We start from the raw sequence: 22,298 nt of genomic DNA, 5'->3' as shown, positions 1-22,298 counted from the left end.
TTGCAAATTACATATATAAGAAATTAATATCAGAATATGTATAAAACAACAACAAAAAGATGAACAATCCAATTCAAAAATTTCTCGGACTTGAATAGGTATTTCTCAAAGGAAGATATGCACATGACCCATAAGCAAATGAAAAAATGCTCAACATCATTAGTCATCAGGGATATGCAAATCAGAACCATAAAATGCCACTTCATAGCCACTAGGATGGCTATAATTTAAAAAAAAAAAGAAAACAAAACAAAACAAATGTTCACCTGGAGGTAGAGAAATTGGAGCCCCATACACTAATGATGGGAATGTAAATTGTTCAGCCAGTGTAGAAAACAGTTTGGGCATTCTTCAAAAAAAAAAAAAAAAAATGCTGAACAGAAAGTTACCATATGATCTAACAATTTTACTCCTAGGTATTTACCCACGAGAAATGAAGAAATATTCACATAAAAGTTTTTGCACAGTTATTCATAATAGCATTATTCATGCTAAAAAAAAGTTCATTAGCCAAAAATTGCAAACAATCTGATTGTCCAACAAATGAATAGGTAAACAAATGAATAGATAAACAAACAAATGAATAGATAAACAAAATTTGGTATATGCATAAAATGGAATATTATTCAGCCATATAAAAATAAATGAGATACTGATTTATGCTATAATGTTGATGAACCTGGAAAACATTGTAAGTGGAAGAACCCAGACAAAAAAGGCCACATATTATATAATTCAGTTGCATGAAATATACAAAGTAAGCAAACCCATAGAGTCAGAAGGTACAATAATGGTTGTCAGGGGCTGATATGGCCCAGGAAAGGGGGTGAGGCATGGGGAATGATTGCTAATGTGTACAGGGGGTGATGAAATGTTTTAAAGTTGACTAGGGTGACAGTTGTACAACTCTATGAATATACTAAAAAACACTGAATTGTACACTTTCAAAACTGAATTTTATGGTATGTGGATGATATCTTATTTTAAAAGAAAGAATGGACATAAATAGCCCAGTGATATTTTGGCATGGGAAGATTTAACTCTGAGACTGCCCTGACATCTTGATGGGGTTTGCTGATAATGCCAAGCTAGAAGGGATATGAACGTTCTCTTTACAGAGGGAAGAGCTACAGAGCTGGGAACAGCAGGGTGTTTGGTGGAGGGGCGTTTCTAAATTGGGTTATCTGTTAGTACAATGTATAGCAAGATTTACAGACATTTCTTTTTATATGAACAAATGAGGTATCATTAGGGATCTTTAAAAAAAAATCTTTTTTTTTATTGTGGTAGGCACCACACCAGAGGGTACAAGTTGCAGGTTATAAAAACAAAGCAAAAGTTTCCATAGCCTGAAATGATTTGATACACGACAGTCTCTTCCTCTGGCTTCTAAGATGAAAGGCCCCAAAATTCCTTCTTCGTCTTTCAAATGGTGACTTAATGATGATGATAAAAATGACTAACTACTGAGAGCTGAATATGTATTAAGCCTCTTACATGTATTTTCTCATTTTTATTTTCCCATCATCACTGTGACATGGTTGTTGAGAACTTACCTGAGATCACACAGCAAGTCGGTGCCACACCAGACCTGCTGGTGTGCAACCCCACAGCTGTGTGGTCCCAAGACCTCACTCATAACCACTGGACTGTGCCGTCACTTTCCTCTGGAGGAGAATCCCCCAAGCATTTACAGCTCCTGAGATTCTAGCCACACCAAGTAGGGAGGCAGTGGTGTGGAGAAGAAGTACTGTGGACTGGGAGTAGAGGGTCTGATTCTAGTCCAGCTTGGTCCTAATCAGCTCTGTGACCTTGGGCAAGAAGCTTGACCTCTCAGAGGCATAGTTTCCTCATTTGTAAAGTGCGGAAAATTCATCCCGACTACCCCTGTAGTTCCTTCCAGCCCCAGCGTTTGGTCTGAGTCCAGCTTGATTTACCTACCACTAAGAAAATGTCAGATTCAGTTTTAACAGACACACTAAGGAACAGAATCTTCACGTCAGTGGAGGGTGGTGATGGGTGGAGCCTGGGCTTTGGTGTCAGTCTGATGTGGTGCTGGTTCCATCGCTGATCTCAGTGTGATGTTGAGCAAGTTCCTTAGCCTCTGTCCCCATGAGCTAAAATGGGGATATTGATAGCGTAGCGTGCTGTGCCATCCACACAGAGTGGTTGTGAGCACCGAGTAGGATTTCTGTAGATACTAGTACATAGTAAGTATTAGGTATTATCTGTTTCTTAATAATATAGTAAGAGATGGGACACCTGGGTGGCTCAGTTCGTTAAGCGTCTGCCTTCGGCTCAGGCCATGATCCCAGGCTCCTGGGATCGAGTCCTGCATCAGTCTCCTTCCTCATCAGGGAGCCTCTTTCTCCCTCTGCCTGCCACGCCCTGCATGTGCTTTCTCTCTGACAAATAAAGTTTTTAAAACACAATAATAATATAATAAGCAGTCATTATTATATATTATTTAATAATTGATTTGTGATTATTATTATTGATGGTTATAATTGTAACATAGAGACACAAGATCCCTTAAGGGTAATTAGTGTATGTTTAAGTAGCCCAGCCAGGTCAGACTTGAGTTCAGGTGGCCTGCATGGATTCGGTTCTAGAATCATCCACATCTCCTGGGTCAACCATCCCTGAAGAATGTGCTGCTGAGTAGAAGGGTATTAGATTGTCACCAACACTCCAAACTTCCCTCTTATTACCTTTGAGTTACTAATGCCATTTTCACAACACCATATCCCAGCTTGCCATATGAATTTCAGGTCAGTTAATTTTGTTTACCCAAAGTAGTCAGAAATAGATGGATAGTCAGTGAGAGACACTGATAAAACACTTAGATAGGGACGCCTGGGTGGCACAGCGGTTAAGCGTCTGCCTTAGGGTCAGGGCGTGATCCGGCGTTATGGGATGGAGCCCCACATCAGACTCCTCTGCTATGAGCCTGCTTCTTCCTCTCCCACTCCCCCTGTTTGTGTTCCCTCTCTCTCTCGCTGGCTGTCTCTATCTCTGTCAAATGAATAAATAAAAAAAAATCTTTAAAAAAAAAAAAACACTTAGATGATGTACTGTAAAAAGAAAAGAAACTTCTGTTGCCTGGAAGTTTCCCAAAATGGGTAGGGACTTCTCTCTTTCAATGTTAGCAGATAACATAATAAGCAAATATGACGTATTTACAATGTCCTTTATCACAGTGTTATTTAAGATGGTAAGACATTTTAAACATAACATTGACTACTAGAGAGCCATTAAAAATATTAGAAAGCTAGTTTAGAGCTGGGGAAATGTGCACTGGAGAGTAAGTTTTTTTAAAAGGTTAGAAAAAAGTATGTGCTCTAATCCCTTACTTGGTAAATACTGTGTGTATTTATAGAAAAAAATCAAACACATGAGATGCAACAGAAATATTAACAGAGAATATCTCTGGGTATGGGATTATTGATTATTTTAATTTTCCTCTTAATGTTTCTTTATGTTTTCGATACTTTCACAGTGAACTCATGTATCTTTGGAAATTCGAGTGTTATTTTTATTCGAGAAGTTATTTTTATTAATAAGAATTGTCAGATTTTTTCCTGCTCTGAGGTTTTTCAGTCCACTAAACTGTTTTATCTGAATATGGCTTAATTTTCAATCTAGGCATATTGTTTTGTTTTGTTTTGTTTTAAGTACCAAGTTAGAAATAATATGCTTCGTTGATTTCGTGAACTTAATCTTTTTCGTGGTAGTACCGAGGACAAGCCAGACACATTTGTTGCAGGATTGATCTGTTACTCTGAAAACCAATAACAGATAATGAGAAAGAATCACCAATTACCCAGCCTTTCTTTAAACCCATTTACTTCCCTGTTGAAAAGCAATTTTCAACTCTGCCTGAGATTGGTGTCTTTAAGCCAATTCTAAATCTTTTATAAAAAGAAATCAACATCCTTCCTCTCCTGTCTTATTTTATAATTGGAATTGTACCACTCAATGTCTGTTAAATGTGCAGTTGATGAACCTAATGCTTAACTTAAAAAAAAAAATAAGCAGACTGTCTACAAAATTAATCAAATCAAAGAAAAATGGATACAGTAGATAGGATAAAAAGTTTTTCTACTTTCTTCCCTAATTTTAATTTGAAGTAACTTTTTTTGTATTTATTGGAAAAAAATCTGAACAGCGCAGATGCTGAACCAGCTATGTCCGTGAGAAGATTTGAGTTTTTTTCTCTGTATGATTTTTTCAGATATCATTTTGATATATTTTTGTAAGTATTGTCATATGGTACAGTAGAAAAAAGTTAAAACAAAATTTTCAATCTATAAACATTGTTATTAGTTTGACGTGTACTGGACAGATATGCAAACATATACCTACATTTGTAAAATCATTTTTCCTCCAATAGGATCATATTTCATTGTTCTCAATGCGGTATTTTTTAACCTAAATTTATCATGAAAAAAAATGTCAATATCAGTACCTATAAATTTACCTCAGTTTGTCTATAATTTTGCAAGAATTTCTGTCAGATAAAATCCTAGAAGTGGAATTGCTAGGACAAAGGGTATACTGTGTAAGTTTTGGTTTGCCTTCCCAGAAAGCTTATGCCTGTTTCACCAGCACTCATGGAGAATGAGAATGAAAAGTACTGTTTCCGAAACAGAGCTACAAAGCAGGTCCTCCCAAAGGTTTACCTTGGTTCAAAAACAAACACACAAACAAATGCTAAATTACCATCAAAATACAACACAAGTACCGTGCTCTATTTTTCATTGAAGTCAGATTCCTATAAAGTATAATCCTGCTATTAAACAATAAAAATTGAACTGAGTAAATTGAAGGTCTTAGTGGCTTTATTAAGTGACTGATTTGTGAGTCGGACAGCGTCCCAACTGGCAAGTGAAGCTGTACAAAATGGACGGTTTTTATAGGGAGCTGAGGTGGCTGAGTTAAGAGGTTATTAGTAAAAGAAAAGAAGGGTTGTTTCAAGCCAGATCACCTTCCCTTAGGGGAAAGGGCAGGGGGTCTTATTAGGTGGATTACCTCATCTTTGTGTAGGGTGGGGGGCAATAGAGAGAGCCCACATGACAGATGATCTCCTGGGTGCTGACCAGAAAATTCCAGACTGGCTTAAAATCCCACTCCTGGAGAGGTCGACACTGCAGTTAAATCCTGGTTTACTGTCCTGGGGGCAAATGACTTCACCGAGGGCCTGTGGCTTCCCCCCCCCCCCCCCAACAGACTCGGCAGGAAATTGGAGGACTCCATCTTCCCTGCAGAAGATCCCTCAAAATGCTGAGATTAACAGAGGGCTGACCTTTGGAGTCAGAGCTGAGTTGCAGTTCCATCCCCGTCTCAGTTGCAGAGTGTCTTTAGACACTTAACATCTGTCTCTGTTTTGCTATCTATAGACTAAGGATAATCACCCTTGCCTTACAGCATTCTTTGTAAGAATTAAATGAGTTTCTTGGTGCCAAGAGCTAATAAATGGTGAGGAGCAGGGGGTAGGTGAGGAGCTAGAAAAGGCTTAGGGTATTAGCGGAGGGCATCCTGGATGATAAAGTTTTTAAAAATTTTGCAAAAATCCTTGATGAAATTGCTAACATTCTAGTTAGTATATGCTATGTAATATTATACCTTCGCCCCCCATCCCCCATTTCCCTCCTCCCCCACCCTGCATTATATTGATTATCTGTCTCCTCTCCTAGAATGTTGTATGTGAACAAAGGATCTTTTCTTGTTCGCTAAATCCCAACGCAGTGTAGCCTGAGACAAAGTCTCACACATAGTAGGCACTCAATAAATGAATGAATGGACTTTCTACTTGAGCCTTTCTTTGACCTATTCAGATGCACTGGCTAATAAGGCTGGCCCTTGGGCACAGATCACACCCAAGGTAACTCAGGCTTGGCTTGGGGTAATGAAGAGCAATGGGCCAGGAGCCAGAAACTTCTTTTGCCAGTTCAAGGGCTGACCACTCACGGACTGGGTTCTTGGGCAACTCACATAGCAACTTAACTCAAGCTTTGTAAAAAATAACATTAGCAATGCCTGCTTGTCATGACATCCTCACATTACGCAAGAGATTATATGAGATTCCTTGGTAAACTCTAGGTTTTCATGTGAGGCACTGCAAGAAAGACCAAATGCTTTTAGTTTTGATTGGGACCAAAAAGCAAAAAGAGAAATAAATGGGAAGTGGAAGGTTTTGCTGGGCTCCAGCCTAAGCCTGAGGCTCTTCCATGAGCTTGGACCCAAACTAGCATTTCTGAGCAAGTGCTAACTCTGAGGGAGGGGGTGGATTTTGGGGGCAGGGAGTTCCCCAGTGGCACCGTACCCCAGGGCATTGGGTGACCAGTTACCAAGGAAAAGTGCTTACCAAGTCTAGAGGCTTTTCTGGATATTTCTGGACTGCACAATATGCAGACAGACCCTGGAAATGGTAGCTTATAATCAAAATTGAGGGCTTTCTGATTACCAGACAGGAAGCCAGGAATGAGAGGACTCCGGGGATGGCAGTGAGGGATGCCACTTAAGAGAAGCTATGAGCGGGATTTCCCTCCTGGAGACAGAGTGATTGCCTAGATCCAACCAGAGACCCCAAAGTCTAGGGTGATATATTTTTACATAGATATTTTGATCCTCCCACTACCCACAGGGTTTCTTCAAGGGCCACACCTGTTCTGTGGTGCCTTCTGGAAAATAAAGCTTCATTCCTTATTTTCTACAGTGATGCTCCGTCTCTCCTAATATATGCTGCAGCCATCAGGAGTAACCTGAAGTTTTCTAAATGAGCCACAGTGTCTCTCACCCTCTGACCTTTACATAGAGTTCCAGCAACAAGGCAGACTGGAGTTCCTTGGACACTAACTAACCTCACAAACACCTTAAGCCCTGTTCCCCCATTGAGAATCACTGAGGGTGTTGTAGTTCTGAAGGGGCTGTAATTCCCACGTAAACGATATATAGATAAGATTGAAGAGACCTACTGTGTGCTATCCTAGTATAGTCCCCCTTTGGCAATTATTAAAGGCTCTGAGAAATCCTGCAGTTACAGTTGGGACTGTGGGGGCAGAATCTTGTTTAAATTTGTTTAACCCAGTATGTCTCTGAATTATAGCGAAGGAACCATGTTCTGCATAAATTCAGTGTAACGCTCTTTGGAAAATACTGGTTTAAAGCATGGGAACGTTGTTTTGAACTTATAAGAAGGAAAGGAAAGGGCACCTTAGGTTTCTGGGTGCTATTTTCTAATGTAGTTGTGGTGGTTGAAGTAATGGCTCCAGACTGAATAAGAGGGAGAAATGTTCACCCTCTAGGGTCAAACCCTTTATCTTTGGAGTTTGAAGAGTTTATTTTATCAGATCATTCCAAGGAAACAAGCACAAGAAGTTGATTTATGCTGACTAGTATCCCTCGAGATGCTTCTAAAAATCAGAATGAGAGCGTGGCATTCTGTTGTTCCATGAGGCCATATGCTGAGTGATCAGGAACATGAGTTCTTAAGTCCAGTAGACCATGATTCAAATCGCATCTCCCGGCTTACTTCTTCTGTGACCTCATGTGAGCCTCACATCCTACTACTGTCTACCTCCTTAATTAATCCATGTAAAATCCTTAGTTCGGGAAGCTAATATTTGAGCAGAGAAACAGAACTTGCAGACACCATGTCCCATGGTAAATATTTCCAGGTCATGACCGTGTCTAGAGATATAGCCCTATTCTACTGTAGAATAGTTTTAACTGAAGAACACAGCTGAGAGCAAACCTTCACTGTGATTGAGGTCGATAATTTTTTTCACCATATGTTTTCTAAAAACTTTTCACAAGAGAAGAACTGTAGCCTCTAGTGGGCTTTATGCATTTTGCTCCACAACTAATGAGGAAGTGCCAGGGGGTCATAGAGCTACAGAGAGCTACAGCCATGGTCTCCCATCCATTGTAGAGTTGCCCGTCTTGCAGAAAGGAGGGTGTGATGGTGATACAGAGCCACGAGTTGGGGCCCTGTGGCATGGAAAAGGGGAAGGAGGAGGTTATAAGGAGAAAAAATGGACTTTCAGCTGCTGAAAGTGTGGGACTTGTGAGACAGAAAATTATGTCCCAAGATTTCTGGGATGTTTCTTTGTGGGGCATGGTATAAAACCCCTGAGTACTTCTGCTTTAACGAAACCTACCCGAAGGGTCTCCGTTATGTTTCAAGGTTTCTAACATCAGATTTGTGTTTCTTTTGAGTGTGAAGTCATGCTTATCTTGAGACACATGGGGCTGTGGCATTTATTGGGGTTACAGTGACCATGCTTCTTTTTCCTTCTTTCATTGTTTTTTTTTTTTTTAGGTCTCCTTTATTGCCGTTTCTCACCAGTCACTAGACTCTTTTTATTCATTGTAACACCATGTGATTCCTATCTCAAGATAAATTGCAGTTTATAATATATCTTCTTAGGTTATTTATATCTTTTGTTACATTATCTCTTCTCTTACATATTAGATAAGCGATTTCACAAGATTTAGGTGTTATAGAGTGTTGTACTTGGAAATCATGTTTCGGAATTGGTTGCTTCTGGGAAGACTTCCCATATAGGGCTAATTCCACTGTACAGAAATTATCAGGATCCAGAAGCTGCAGTCTGCCTGCCATCTGACCACATTCTGAGTCAATTTTCAGGAAATCCAGTACTTTCTAAACTACTTAGAAAGTTGGAGAGTGAGATCATATAGGCCATGTAGATTTGAGCACTTGCCATATTTTAATTATTTTCCAATAAGAGCATAGAGAGAACCAAATATAATTTGGTAATCCTTGCTTTCCACTGAAGTTGATTCTTGGTAGTTTGGTCCAAAAAATGGATAAAAATGGTTACAATAAATCATTGTATGCTTTACTCACCCCTTCACCTTTTAGAATCACAGAAAAACAATAATTTGGATACTACAATTTCTATACAGAAGACAAAAGAGGGAGTTCCAACTGGAATATATTTAAAATAGAATCAGGCTTGCATCAGTGGAGAGCAGTATTGTTCAAACTTTACAGTTTTCTCCTCACGATTTTTTGTTAGATTGTCACTGAGAGCATTCCTGCAAAAGGGAAATAACTCAGTTAAACAGCAAATGTCACCAAGAATTTTTCTTGAGCTATGCTTCAGAGGTGGCAGGTGGGCTGCAGGGGAGAGGATGGGGTGAGGGAAGAACGTTAGAGCCCATACCATCAACAGAGATGCCCTGTCAACAGGGTGGTCTAAGAACTAAGAGCTCTCAGTTTCCGTTTTTCTCTCCCGCACTGTTACTGGTTTATTAATTTGAGCAGATTGCATGCCTAGGTTTTGAATCAGAAGATACGGTCACCACACTGACCAGAGGAACGTAGACTGCCCTGCACAGAACGTACACAGTGAAGGAAAGGCTAGAGGAGATTTGGAATTTAAGAGAGAAGGGAAGTTGTATGGGCTTGTTTTTAAGGGCAAGGGAAACCGAACTCTTGGGTAGGCAAAGAAGAATCTGCAGAGAGAAAGGGAATGATGGTGGAGACAACCACTGAGGCAATTTGAATAGACTTAGTCACAGACCTGGGTGGGGCTTGGGGAGGAGGAGGCACACACCTTTCTCAGAGAAGAAGGAGAAAATGGAACACATAGAGGCATTTAAACTAATGGAAGGAGTCCCTGATGCTTGACAGTTATCATAGTGTAGTAAACATATTATAGTGTATTAAACGCAGTAGCTACACTCGTGGTGAGCACAGCATCATATTTAAACTTGTCAGATCACTCTGTTGTATGCCTGAAATGAACATAATGTGTGTCAACTACACTCAAGTGAAAACTATTAAAAAAAAAAGAAATCATCAAACTACTGTAAGGAAAATAAAGGTGGGTTTGGGTGTGTGAGAAGACTAGAAAGGCTGTACCGCTGAGGTAAAGAAGACAGTGAATAATTTAGGAAAAAACTAAATAAATTCATGTCAAGTCTGAAGCTGCCCTGAGGGCCCAGCGGAAGTTAGATAATGCAAATTAGCAAGGGTCCCATCACTATGTAGCAGCAATGTCAGTGTCATCACATAGCAGCCCAGAAGCCAAGGACGGATAGTTGAGTTTAAGATTGAAGATTGGGAAGTACACGTGGCAGAAAGTCAAGGAGACTTGGGACGGCATCCTGGGTGTTGTGGGCGCCATGTTAAAATGCTGACCATGTACCCAAACCAGGACCAGAGAACTGGAAGTCTGCCAAGGACAGAGAAGGTTTAGTAGAAAGGATGGGAGGGAAAAGGCAGTCAAATTCAAGGCCAAGGATTTCAGAGTTCTGTACTACAGAGATGGAGCACTTTGAAGTGATGATTCCAAGGTTGTCTGCAGTAGGGATTTAAAAAAGAGTCAAGGATGCTGAGGTCTGAATATTGATGAAGTCTTCCTTAGGAATTATGATTTGTCCAGTGTCCAAGCCAGGTGACAGCTGGTAGTGAGGAATGCCATGCCATTATTCTGCCAAAGGGTCGGCAAGAATGTTTTAAGAAATCAGGAATGTGAGAAAGATTCTGGGGAAGTAGAATGTGGTCCCCTCATGGAGTACTAGGAGAGGCATGAAGGGGGGCCAGCCAGGGAGGGACTGCCAGGAAGGAAAAGGTGTGAACTGGATGGCGAGGGAGAGCATTTTGTGCAGCGTTTCCTGAAGGGCTCCAAGTGGCACTAGTCTCACAGAGTGGCCTAATAGGTGTGATATAAAGTGTGCTCTGGGACCACTGGATGAACCAATGGAAATGGATTTCTTTACTGGAAGACCCCTTAGATCCTTTAGCAGTATACCTGTGCGCCTCATGTGTTTCCAGGAAGAGGACTTGTGCCATGAATACATGCCATTTCCCCAGCTTAACCACAAAACTGGTCAAACTTGGGGATATTCTGTTGTAGGGCTGATCATAGATTTTCAAAGCATTTTAAGCAGATGGACGGACGGATGGATGGTTACGTAGATGCATGAATGATTGACTCATAGGCAGGAAATTAAGAGACAGATGGATGGAGTGGTGAAATAAAGCGAGTTTGTGCTAAGGGAAAAATTTGGAGCCTATGGACGCATTTGGTACTTCTGTGCACTGCACTTGCCACTCTCTCTTTCTCACCACCTTCTTACAGCCGCTTGTGGAGCAGGGAATAAGGTTTATTTATTTTATTTATTTAGATACATCTCCTCATTACCTGTTCCTCCCTTACTTTTATAGGTGGTTCTGTTCCTGCAAACCCCCAAATGGTTCTCGCTAGAATCAGTCTTAGAGGGTGGAATGTCAGCAAGTAGACGATGAAGGGTTGGACCTTGCGTGCATTGGGTCCCCAGGGTCTCCTGCGCATCTACATACCATGTGCATATGCGTCCACATGCCTCCTCCCCCACCTCCGTAGCCTTCTTTTCTCTTGCATCTTGCTTGCAGTGCCCACACCTACCCTCATTTCGCTTCACTCTGATGGTTAGCATTGGAGGATAAGGAAGCAAATAGTACATACGACTTTTCTACTACTCTGCAAAATGTCATAGTGAACTGGTTAGAGAATGGTGTGTTAGATCAGTGCTCCTTCTAAAAATGGGGAACAGAGCCTTTCCCCACCCCCCAGGGGGCAGGAGCAAGCAGGCAGGACAGTTATCAGAAGGGTTTCCATACCAAGAAAGATAGTAGAGAGCTATTCACCAAGTGGAAACTTGGTTAAGAAACCTGTAAGATTTTGAATGGTTCTCAAGTAAGTATCTGTTGTAGAGATATCAACTTTGGTGTCACCACAACTTTTGTTGCTTTATTTTAGAACGCCAACCAGGCACCTCCATGGCCAATTCCAGTGCCCTCCCTTCAAGTTCAGCTGGGATCAGCAAGGAGCTGATTGACCTGCAGCCCCTCATTCAGTTCCCAGAGGAAGTCGCCAGCATTCTGATGGAGCAGGAACAGAACATTTACCGAAGGGTCTTGCCAGTTGACTACCTTTGCTTCTTGACCCGGGACTTGGGCACTCCGGAATGCCAGACGTCCCTGCCCTGCCTCAAAGCATCCATCTCAGCTTCAATTCTTACCTCCCAGAATGGAGAGCACAATGCCCTGGAAGATCTGGTGATGAGATTTAATGAGGTAAGAAATCACTTGGAGATGTACTTGTAATTGAAACTCTAGTAAGTGATTTTTAAATGTATTTCTCCTTTTCAGTTTGTCTGCTATTGGTGTCTCATCTGCCTGTTGGTCTTGCCACTTCTGTGATGGCTGCTTTGTTTCTAAGCAATGAGATCGAAGACACATTGTCGTCCTCCCTGTCACTGCCCTAAGCCTAACTGTTCCTATGTTTATCTCTATCTTCACCAAGTTCATGGGCCTTCTCCCTTTGGATGAGTGCCTGCCCTTTTCTCCCCTCCCTTGCCAAAATATTCTCCCCAGGCCCATTTTCCAATATTCCCCCCAACCTTGCTTTTAAGATGCTTTGAAGGTGCTTTTAAGACACTGGGGCATGAGGAGATGAAGTCATTTGCCCAAAGTTACATAGGTGGTAGGTAGCAATAGTGATATTCAGACCTACGTAGTCAGGCCCCAGAGCGGGGGTTGCAAACCACTGCACTCCCACCTGTATCATGCTTGTGTTGAGGGGTGGTACCTGGCCTCACCCCAGACTGAGCAAGACAGACCCTCTGGGAGTCCACTTGAGAGCCTGTGAACTACACTGCCCCTAAAATGCTTTTTAAAATAAATCTCCTGATGTTCTTGATTTTCCCTACTGATAAAAACAGGGTGGAAAATGGAAGTTCCAGTACTTTCAGTGTTTTATTTGTGGATTTTACCGTATGTTGTGTCGTGCTTTAAACTTCCATACCTACTCACTCTCACAGCCTTAGGACCTTATCTTCGTCCATTGTGGTTGTGGCTGTTTTAAATTGTACCTGAAGTTTGCCTTGCCTGAACTTTTAAAAATCTAATTTTAAATTAATTTTAGAGAAAGAAAATTTCAGTTTCTTCCATTCACTCCCCATACCTCAGGAATCAAAGATTAATCAGTGATTTCACTAATTCAGAGTTAGTGATGATACAAAGCACAGCTGGGTTGAGGCATGCTTTGGACTATCTCTGAAAATAGTTTAGCTAAGCAACTTCAGAACATAAACAAGATTTCTGGGAAAACACTTAAACTACTTAAGAGAACAGTCTGTTTTCAAGTATTCTCAAGCATCTATTTTCATACAAATTATGGATACTGATTAAAAATCAGTCTTCTATAGTCATTACAGGCAGATCTGAAATGACCTCTAGTACGTAACACTGGGCTAGCTAAGTTTTAGTTGGTTTCTATACCTTAGTGTAGAAAGGCTCCATTACATTAAAAGAGAATTCTTAAATTAAGATTTTCGCCTATTAGTAGGGTCTTGCCTTCAGAGTAATGTGGCTTTACCTTCTATAAAGAAAAAGGAGGACAAGAACCAGCATTTATTTACTAAGTGCTCTGGACTGGACATTTTCACATTTTTAAATTCTATTTAATCCTCATGATAGTTGTGTGAGGCTATTGCCATTCTCCCTGACTCACAGATAAAAGTGAAGCTTAAGTAACAAAATAATAGTATTGAATTATAGTTCGTAGAATAAGTATTCTTGAGTCCATATTGATAAAAATAAATGAATAAATTCGTTAATGGGAGGGGAAGGGAAGCTCTTAATTATGAAGGAATCTAATAAATGTAGAGGGATGAAAGAAATGGGAAATCACCTTGAGAACTCCCCAGCAACAAATTGTTACAAGGAAGAACTACTGATGAATGCTAATATTATTGGCAAAAATATGATGAGAAACAAGATATTGGCTTAGTCTAAAAGTATCTCTTCACAAGGGGCGCCTGGCTGACTCAGTTGGGAGAGCATTTAAGTCTTGGTCTTGGAATCATGAGTTCAAGCCCCACATTGGGTGTAGAGATTACAAAATAAATAAAAAGTCAGAGTATCTCTCCATAAAATATTGATTAATTACAAAAAGAAAAATAGAACAGTGGAAAAACCCAGTAGACACCACCTTAAGTAAGTGCTCAAGGTCACCATGACCAGTAAGAAGACATATTGACAGGTAACTCTTGCTGTGGTGCACGAGGAAGGGCATGACATCATCTCTATGATGTTCCTGACACAGAAAGAAAGAAAGAAAGAAAGAAAGAAAGAAAGAAAGAAAGAAAGAAAGAAAGAAAGAAAGAAAGAAAGAAAGAAAGAAAGAAAGAAAGAAAGAAAGAAAGAAAGAAAGAAAGAAAGAAAGAAAGAAAGAAAGAAAGAAAGAAAGAAAGAAAAGAAAAGAAAAGAAAAGAAAAGAAAAGAAAAGAAAAGAAAAGAAAAGAAAAGAAAAAGAAAAGAAAGACCTAAATCTAATCGTGAGGAAAAAAGCCATCAGACAACCCCAGACTGAGGGATGGTCTACTCTTCAAAAGTATCAAGGTCGTGAAAGTTATGGAAAGACTGAGGAACTGTCAAAGACTAGAGGAGACAAGGAGACATGATAACTAAATGCAGAGGGGGAACCTACTGGATACAGGGCTAGGAAAAAAGATATTAATGGGGAAACTGGTGAAATTCTATTAAGGAATATGGTTTAATTTGTATTAATGGATCAATGTTAATTTCCTTCTTTTGATAATGGTACTGTGGTTATGAAAGATGCTAACATTAGCAGAAGCTGAGTGAACTGTATACAGGAACTCTCTGTACTATTTTTGCAACTTTTCTGTAAATCTAAAATTACTTCAGAATAAAAGGTTAAAAATAAAAGCTAGTCCGCTCAGAGAGGTTGAGTCACTTGTTCAGGGTCACAGAGTGGCTGAGTGAATGTCAGAATCCAGATGTCTGTCTTCATAGTCTACTCTCTTCTAACCCAACTGCCTTGCCTCTCCTCTCTGCTTGTTAAATTATCAAGGTTAAGTTTGTAGTAAAACCAGAATTGCTGATTGAGAATTTACTTAATCTTGAGTCTCCTTTGCCTTTTCCCCCCTCTTTCTACTTCCTTTCTAAATCTCTTGTGCATCTCTTCTTTTTCTACTCTTCTTTCTGTTTCTATTTGTATCTAATTTACTATTATCACTCATTCATTCATTAAGACTTATTTATTGAGCGCCTCCTCTGCTATAGCCTTCTCTTTTTTTCACTGATGTGTGAAACGTAATATTCTTTTAAGTAAGAAATTAGCAGTTTATGATAAAAATCTACAACATTATAAGACCATACTTTGGCTCTGTCAAAATTGGATACACAATATAAGTGCACTTTCCTCAGTGGGAGGAAAATACCTAGTGCATGGAAGGCTGGAGAATCTTAAAGACGAGATAGAGAATATTAGCTCCATGGCAGGAGTGCTAGTCACTTAGAAGAGAGGTGAATGCATTTATTTATGCATTCAGTTATTCAGTGAACATATTTTCAGCACTTCTCAGAAGCAGGGCACCATAGTGGATACGCACTGAGGAAAATGAGTAACAGTCGGCGGCTGCCAGAAGCTACCAGTCTTAAATTGTAGTCAGGCACGGGCACAAATCACTACCAAAAAAGGCAGAAAGTCCGTGCAATGTGAGTGGCACAGATGTGGGAGCTGAGATGTCTAGGTGGGTGATCAGAGCTCTCTTCTGCTCAGCTCTGGAGGTTGGGCCTGGGCCTTGAGGGATGGGGGGAGGTCTAGAGAGGGACATCACAGGGAATGGAGGATATTCCAGACAAGAAGACAGCCAGTTGTTGTTACGAGCAAGACTCATTGTCTAGGGGCGAAGCTTGCGCCTGATTGTCAATAGAACATTATTCTGAGCTAGAAGTTTCCCAAATTCTAACAACTCTTTACCCAATGACTTAACTGTAATGTGGGGAAAGGGAAGAAAATCCCTGATGCCTTTTGGGCAATGTTGCATAACACTTGTTCTTAGGAAAATATGGTTAAAATGCAATTCAAAGTACAATCCTAAAATAACTGAAAAAATGGCTTACATTAAGGAAGGCCAGGAGATAAATCATTGCAAATCAATTTAGATTGTGGCTTGGAAGCAGTGTTTCTCCCCATTCCCCCTTCTCCTGCCTAACATCAAGACTGGTGCACACCAGAGTGACTTGTTCAAGGCAGTCATCTCTTCATCCTCGCAAGTAAATGGAAAATGCAGAGGGTCCACCCTGAAGCCAGTGGTAGTTTGATGGGGCGTGGGAGGGTGGATAAGCTCTGTCCTACTTTGCCTGATTTGGGAAGCAGGTCTTCCTGAACCCTTTTGATCTGGACATCTCTCTAGAGTAGTCATACTCTTGATTTAAATCTCCAAGAAACCAGTGTTCTTCTTTCTCTTTTCAGGTTGAGCAACCTCACTTCCTGGCCACCCACAGAGTCTCTTACTTTGACAGTCTCAAATCTTCCTTGGGGTTTGCCCCCCACTTTCTTCCCCTATCCAGCCTTTGCCTCTAGCCCAGATTCCTTTTGATCTTACTGTGTTTTTTTTTTCATTTCTTTTAGAATAAATTCCAGAGCCATTTATCTTTTCTAGAGGAGCCAGAGAGGAATGTTTTTGTAGTTAGCTTCACTGAAGAGATCGCATACCTTAGCCCATGAGCTAAGAAGAGATGAGAAGCTATTAAAGATTGAAGACCATCCTTACTCCCTTTGTTCTCATGCCTTTCTTCCCCCACCATCCTTGAGGACAATGGTGAAACACGGTAGTGGGTGGTATTCTGGGATTGAATTTCTGAGTCACTGGTTCTCAAACCTTATGCCTCTTTAATATGGCCTCTTCTTCCTGTCTTTATTGTTCACGCATTGATAACTCTGGAAATCAGAACTCATCATAGTTTGCCTCTACAGCTGGGCCTCAGGACTTGTCAACAGAGTGAATTTTTGGCTCCATAACCACCACTGCCCACACCATTGCCAGATGCTCTTCTGTGTAATAGTTGATTTTTCTGACTGGAGACTGACTGGTTTTCAGCCCAAAAGGCCACTAGTAGGTTCACTTTTCCCTCTGCCTGAGCAGTTTTTGCTTGTTGAGTAGTTTTTAGCAAGAACATTCATCTGGGCTCCTCTTTTGGACCCAGTGGTCCAGGGGAAGGTCATGAGCCCAAGATTTGGCCCCAGAAGACTATGGAGGGATTCTACTTAGCTCTTTCCCCTGGGTGACCTTCCCCAACTTCCTTCTGTTTGGTCAACCTAAGCAGTCATCAGACTGTTTCTCTAGCCACACAAATGCAGGCAGCCCAAAGTGACACTCAGTTGTTACTTGTTCCTTCTGTCTGGTATGTTTCACTAGATTTCAGTTCAACCATTTAAAGGCCATCCCCTCTACAAAGAATGCCAAGGTGCAGCTTAACTTCCTGGGAAAGAAACCTGAGAATAAGTAAACCATATGGCCAGAGAATGGCTATTTCGACCTGGGTCCTTTCAGACAGAATCCCTTATATACTTTGTGCATGATGATCAATTTGGCGTTTTCCAACATCTAAAATTATGTCTCATCATAGCCAAGGAAAGACCATTTCTTCACAGTAAGGAAAATGCATGACATACGATAATGGGAGGGATTAGGGTAGGGGAGTGTCCTCATGCCCAAATGTGTTCTTCACTTGAAATATTTTGGAAAAAATACTGTTTTTTTAATGTGTATATTCAATCATGTTAGAAGAAGTTCCTGACAAAGCTTTTCTCCCCTCCTTTTATGCAGACAGCAAAGTAAATCATCTGTTTAGGGCTGCAATACAAACTTCTGCCTCATATGTGAATCCTCATGGGGTGCATTGCCAATAAAGCCCCCTCAGGGTAAGGGAGATTTCAGCTCACTGTGGAAAACCAGATTTCTCCTTGGGAAAGCACATCTCCCCAGAAGCACCTCTGAAAGTAGACACTATAGTCATTCTCCAGAACATTTCACCATGCATTCCTGATATAACAGAAATTTTAGTCCAGAAATTTCTAGACCAGAAAATACAGCAGGCAGTTGAACCACCAAGATTCAGCTGTGTAGGGCAATATTATAAGAGCAGGGTTATTAGTAGGAGGCTAATCTGTCCTAGAATGGATTGACAGCAAATTGTGATTGGTAGTTCTTGGCAATCAGCACTCATGGGATTCTACTCACTCACAGTAACTGTCAGTGAACAGCAGGGCTGGGAATGAGGAGTAGCATCACCATGCATCATCATTCAGCTCTAGGGTTGGCCTGCCCGGGTTCTAATCCACCATTCCCAGCTGCATAACCTCAAGCTAACTACCTAATCCCTCATCTCTAGCTGGGGATAATAGTAGTACCTACCTTGGATGGGTTATGTGAGTGTTCAGAGAGATGATGTGTGTAAAGCCATGAGGATCTAAGATACAAATGGTTTAATGTTGGTTACAAAACAAATAAACCTAAAATTAAAATAATAACATGGATCCCATCTCTTTTATTATGGTGGTCCCCCCACTTAACAGATGAGAAAACTGAGGCACAGAGAGGCTAACGAAATGACCTGTGGTTTTAGAGCTAAGATTTGAATCCATGTGATCTGGCTTCCAAAGTCAGTATTCTTGGGTTGTCTACCTGGTGCTATTAAATCAGAAGCTGAAGGAGCCTTTTTACCTCAACTCAGTTCTCTTACTCTGAAAAAAGCCATTTTCTTCATAGGAGGAGTCAACATATTTTTTATGATTTTGACATGTATAAGGAATTTAACCTCTTTGTTGACTTTAACACATGTGCTCACTTCCTGATATTGAAAATGTGGCATCTCCTTTGAATTGGGAGGTTCTGCTCCTTGACCTGGGGAAGATAATCGTACCTTGAGGTTTCCGAGAATATTGTCCCAGAAGAACATTGGGATAAGTTGTCATTTCCACAGGTTCAGGCAGGAGGGGGATTTCAGGTCTGTGGCTTTTAAAGTTCCTTTCAGCTTTGAGGTGCTTGATGCCTGAGAATGTAGGATGCCAAAAAAAAAAAAAAATCCTCATTTTACTTTATTTCTTTATGTTCCTCTCTTCACCATACCATTGCTGTCATGTGTTTCTTTCTCACTCTCTACTTCTGTTTTGCATGATACCTATACCCCAACAGAGATGACTTTTGAAATTCAAAATCTTAAGTCCTACCTGTACTTCTAAAAGGACCAGGGAGGCTGTGCTCAATGTGGGGACAGCAGGAGAAGGTGGTGGACAAGGGCTGCCAGGAATCTTGGAATCAGGACCTGCATGCCTGTGCTCATTCTTAAAACATCTAATGTGATTTCCTTGAACAGTGGTTTTCACTGATCAGCTGAATAAAGGCGAGGGCATCAGAGTACTTTAAAAATATGCACACCTTGCAGCCCACTCCCAGGAGTTTCTGACTGCATGGATATGTGGTGGGCTTGGGGATCTGTATTTTTCAAAAGCTCCACAAGATAATTCTGATGCCACCAATAGTTGAGAATCACTGCTCTAGACCATCAGCCTCACTGAAATTCAAAGAGAAGAACAAAGCTATATCCCAAAGCAAATAGGACAGTGATTCCTGTCTTTGGGGTCATCCATTATTGCAGATAGTTGAGAATTGTCCAAAATAAATTTTAATAAATGGTGATGGCTTACTTGTCTTCTCTTTATTTTTCTCCTTCCTTCCTTCCTTCCTTCCTTCCTTCCTTCCTTCCTTCCTTCCTTCCTTTTCTCTTTCTGCATTTTTTTTTCATTCTTTGGTACTCATGCTGCAGTGGAGAACTTGGTTTTGAAATCTTAAGTATTTAAACTATTTTGTTACTATGATAGGATATTTTCATTCTTAGTGACCCTTCTTAAAGCTCCCATCATGTCTTTAGGATTTAACCATCCCAAAAAGAGAATTTCCAACTGACCACTGGAGGCCTGTTTTATTCTGTTTAAGGCAGGCATCAAGTCAGTACTTCAAGTCTGGGACTGGTAGAAATAAGAATGACTGCAAAGGAAACTAGCAAATAGACAAATAAGAATTTTGATGTATGTGAGAAGTATTGTTCTTGTTGTTAATTATTATTACAAATAGTAAACATGACTTAGAGAAGCAGTCCAGTGTGTCCTCGAGGCCCAGTGTTCTTTACCATCAGACATATCACTTCAGTGATGCTGAAACTGTGGGAAAGACCAAGTAGGCTTTAGTCAGAGACTAGGATTTTGAGCCTCTCTCCAAGTCTGCATTAACTGACCCTATTAGGATATTTAATTCAACTCTTTGAAAAACCATTCTCTCAGAGATCTTTACTACACGTGTAGGAGCCAAAGAGGAATGTAATTATGCTTTGCCAAGAATCTACATTTGCACAGGAGATTTAAACATTCATAAATCCAGTTGCCTTCTCAATGCCTCCCCTTGGCTTTTTTCATTCAACAAGATTTTATTGAGTACCGGCTTATATACTAGGTGCTGTTTTGTGCACTGGGGTTACAGCACAGAACAAGACACACAGAGCCCCGGCCCTCACAAAGCCTACATTCTAACAATGTCTACAAGGCAGTTCAAATGTGGCCAAAATAGAACTACAGGATTGACTTCTCACTCCTCCATTCACATACCACCCATTGTCTTCCCCATCTTAGCCTCTACCCAGGTGCTCAGGCTAACAACCTAGGAGTCATCCTAGATTTTACTCTTTTCCCAAACCCTTAATAAGCATCCAAACTATCAGCAAGTTCCATTTGCTTTACTGACAAATTGGCCCACTCCTTAGCATTTCACCTGCCACCACTGGCCACCACTGCACTCACCTTCAGTACTGCTTTCATGTTTGCATACCCTATAATCTGTTCTCCACCCAGCAGCCAGAGTGATCTTTCGTAAACATAAAGCGGATCAGGTCACCCTTTGCAGAAAATCCTCCCAATGGCTTCCCTTTGCATTTGGAATAAAATCCAAAATGCCAAGACCGTGCATGATTTTGCCCATCTACTTCATCCTGACTTTACACCAGCCACACCCTCTCTGGCTGTGTTTCAACCACATTGACCTTTATTCTGTTTCTGGACATACAGAGTTAATTTTCTCCACATGGCCTTTGCACTCGCTGTTCACTCTGCCTGTGACCTTCTTACCCTGGTCATACCACAGCTGCTGTCTTCTCTTGGTCATGTCTCACCTCAAAAGTCAGGGAAGCTGTTGCTTATATGCTTTTAGCCTTAGAAACTTTTTAAACTTATTACTGTCTAGTTCTTTGCAAAGTGCCAGCTATATAGTAGATGCTCAATAAGGAGGTATTTATGAATGCATAGTGCTAGTTGGCATTAACAGTTATTTATTGAAAGGAGTGCTATTAGAAATACAAAAAAAAGCAAGACATGGCCTTTTGTTTGAGGAATTTACAATTTAATTCAAAGCATGTAAGACCTAAAATATTGAATAAATACACACCAAGAAAAGGCCATGTAAAGCATTAGCTATCATGTGAGAGATCATGGTGAGAGTAGTGTCATGGGTTAGTGGAAGGAGTATGATTCTATTGCTAAAGTCTGGTTTTGAGTCCTGGTCTGCCACTTACTCACTGTAGGACTCTGGGCAAGTTAGTGACATAAACTGATTTCAGCTTCATAATTCTCACCTGTAAAATGGGATAGTTTTATCTTCATGTGGTTATTGGGACATTTAAGCAAGATAGTAGGATAGCACAGAATAGTACTCAGTAAATAGTAACTAGTGTGATTCCATGCCACATGAGAAGCAGGGACTGGGTGTGCCATGAGAGTGGAAGAAAGAGGGCACCAGGCACATTGCCTTCGAGGACGAGCAAAGGCTTCGGAGCCTTGGAGGTTGGGAAGGCTTTTGCCAGGCACGACTATAAACATTACCACTGATGAGGTTTCAGAGGTTATGTTACGTACCCCTGTCATCCACCAAATGTAGGAATCTCTCCCTTGTAGATTCTTACCCAGCTTTTGCTAAAAACTTTCAAAGACAGGGTTCACTCCATTTTAATGAGCCTGTTATGTTGATAGAGCTCAATTTGTTTTAAAATTCTTCCTTAAATCAAACTGAAATCTGCCTCCTTATAAATTCCACCTGTCATTCTCTGGGGACTAATAGAAATTGTCTTCCTTTGTTTGGTTCTCTTGAGGCTGGACATTCCCCATATTGTCAAAACATAGCATTTTTCAATATCCCTATTAAAAATGAAGCTCCCTAGTCTGTTCTGAACACTGGACTCTCCCTTCTTGCAATTGGGTCATTCTCCTGCTCTGAATGCCTGTTAATTTGATTACTTTTTTCTATGAGCTGTGTCTAATTATTAGCCCACCTGAAGGTCAACTAAAAGCCCTAGACTTTTGGCACACAAATGGCCAAGTTCATCTTTTCTCTGTGCATAGGTTGTTTTGTTTAATGTTTTC

General features: G+C 40.7%; 1 protein-coding gene across 7 annotated transcripts in view; it reads left to right on the top strand.

Moving 5' to 3' along the window:
* Positions 1-22,298, top strand: part of PLCE1 (phospholipase C epsilon 1) — a 303,155-nt gene that overhangs the window by 160,865 nt on the left and 119,992 nt on the right. For all 7 annotated transcript variants that reach the window (XM_087862892.1, XM_087862890.1, XM_045810048.2 and 4 more), the window contains exon 4: positions 11,778-12,094. In XM_087862892.1, coding sequence (XP_087719018.1) covers positions 11,778-12,094 — 317 coding nt within the window. The remainder of the gene's footprint in view (positions 1-11,777; positions 12,095-22,298) is intronic.

The sequence above is a fragment of the Ursus americanus genome, chromosome 6 (genome assembly GCF_024610735.1).
Source record: "Ursus americanus isolate L20-20 chromosome 6, mUrsAme1.1.p, whole genome shotgun sequence".
NCBI lineage: Eukaryota > Metazoa > Chordata > Mammalia > Carnivora > Ursidae > Ursus > Ursus americanus.
This window is presented reverse-complemented; position numbering and strand designations above follow the sequence as displayed.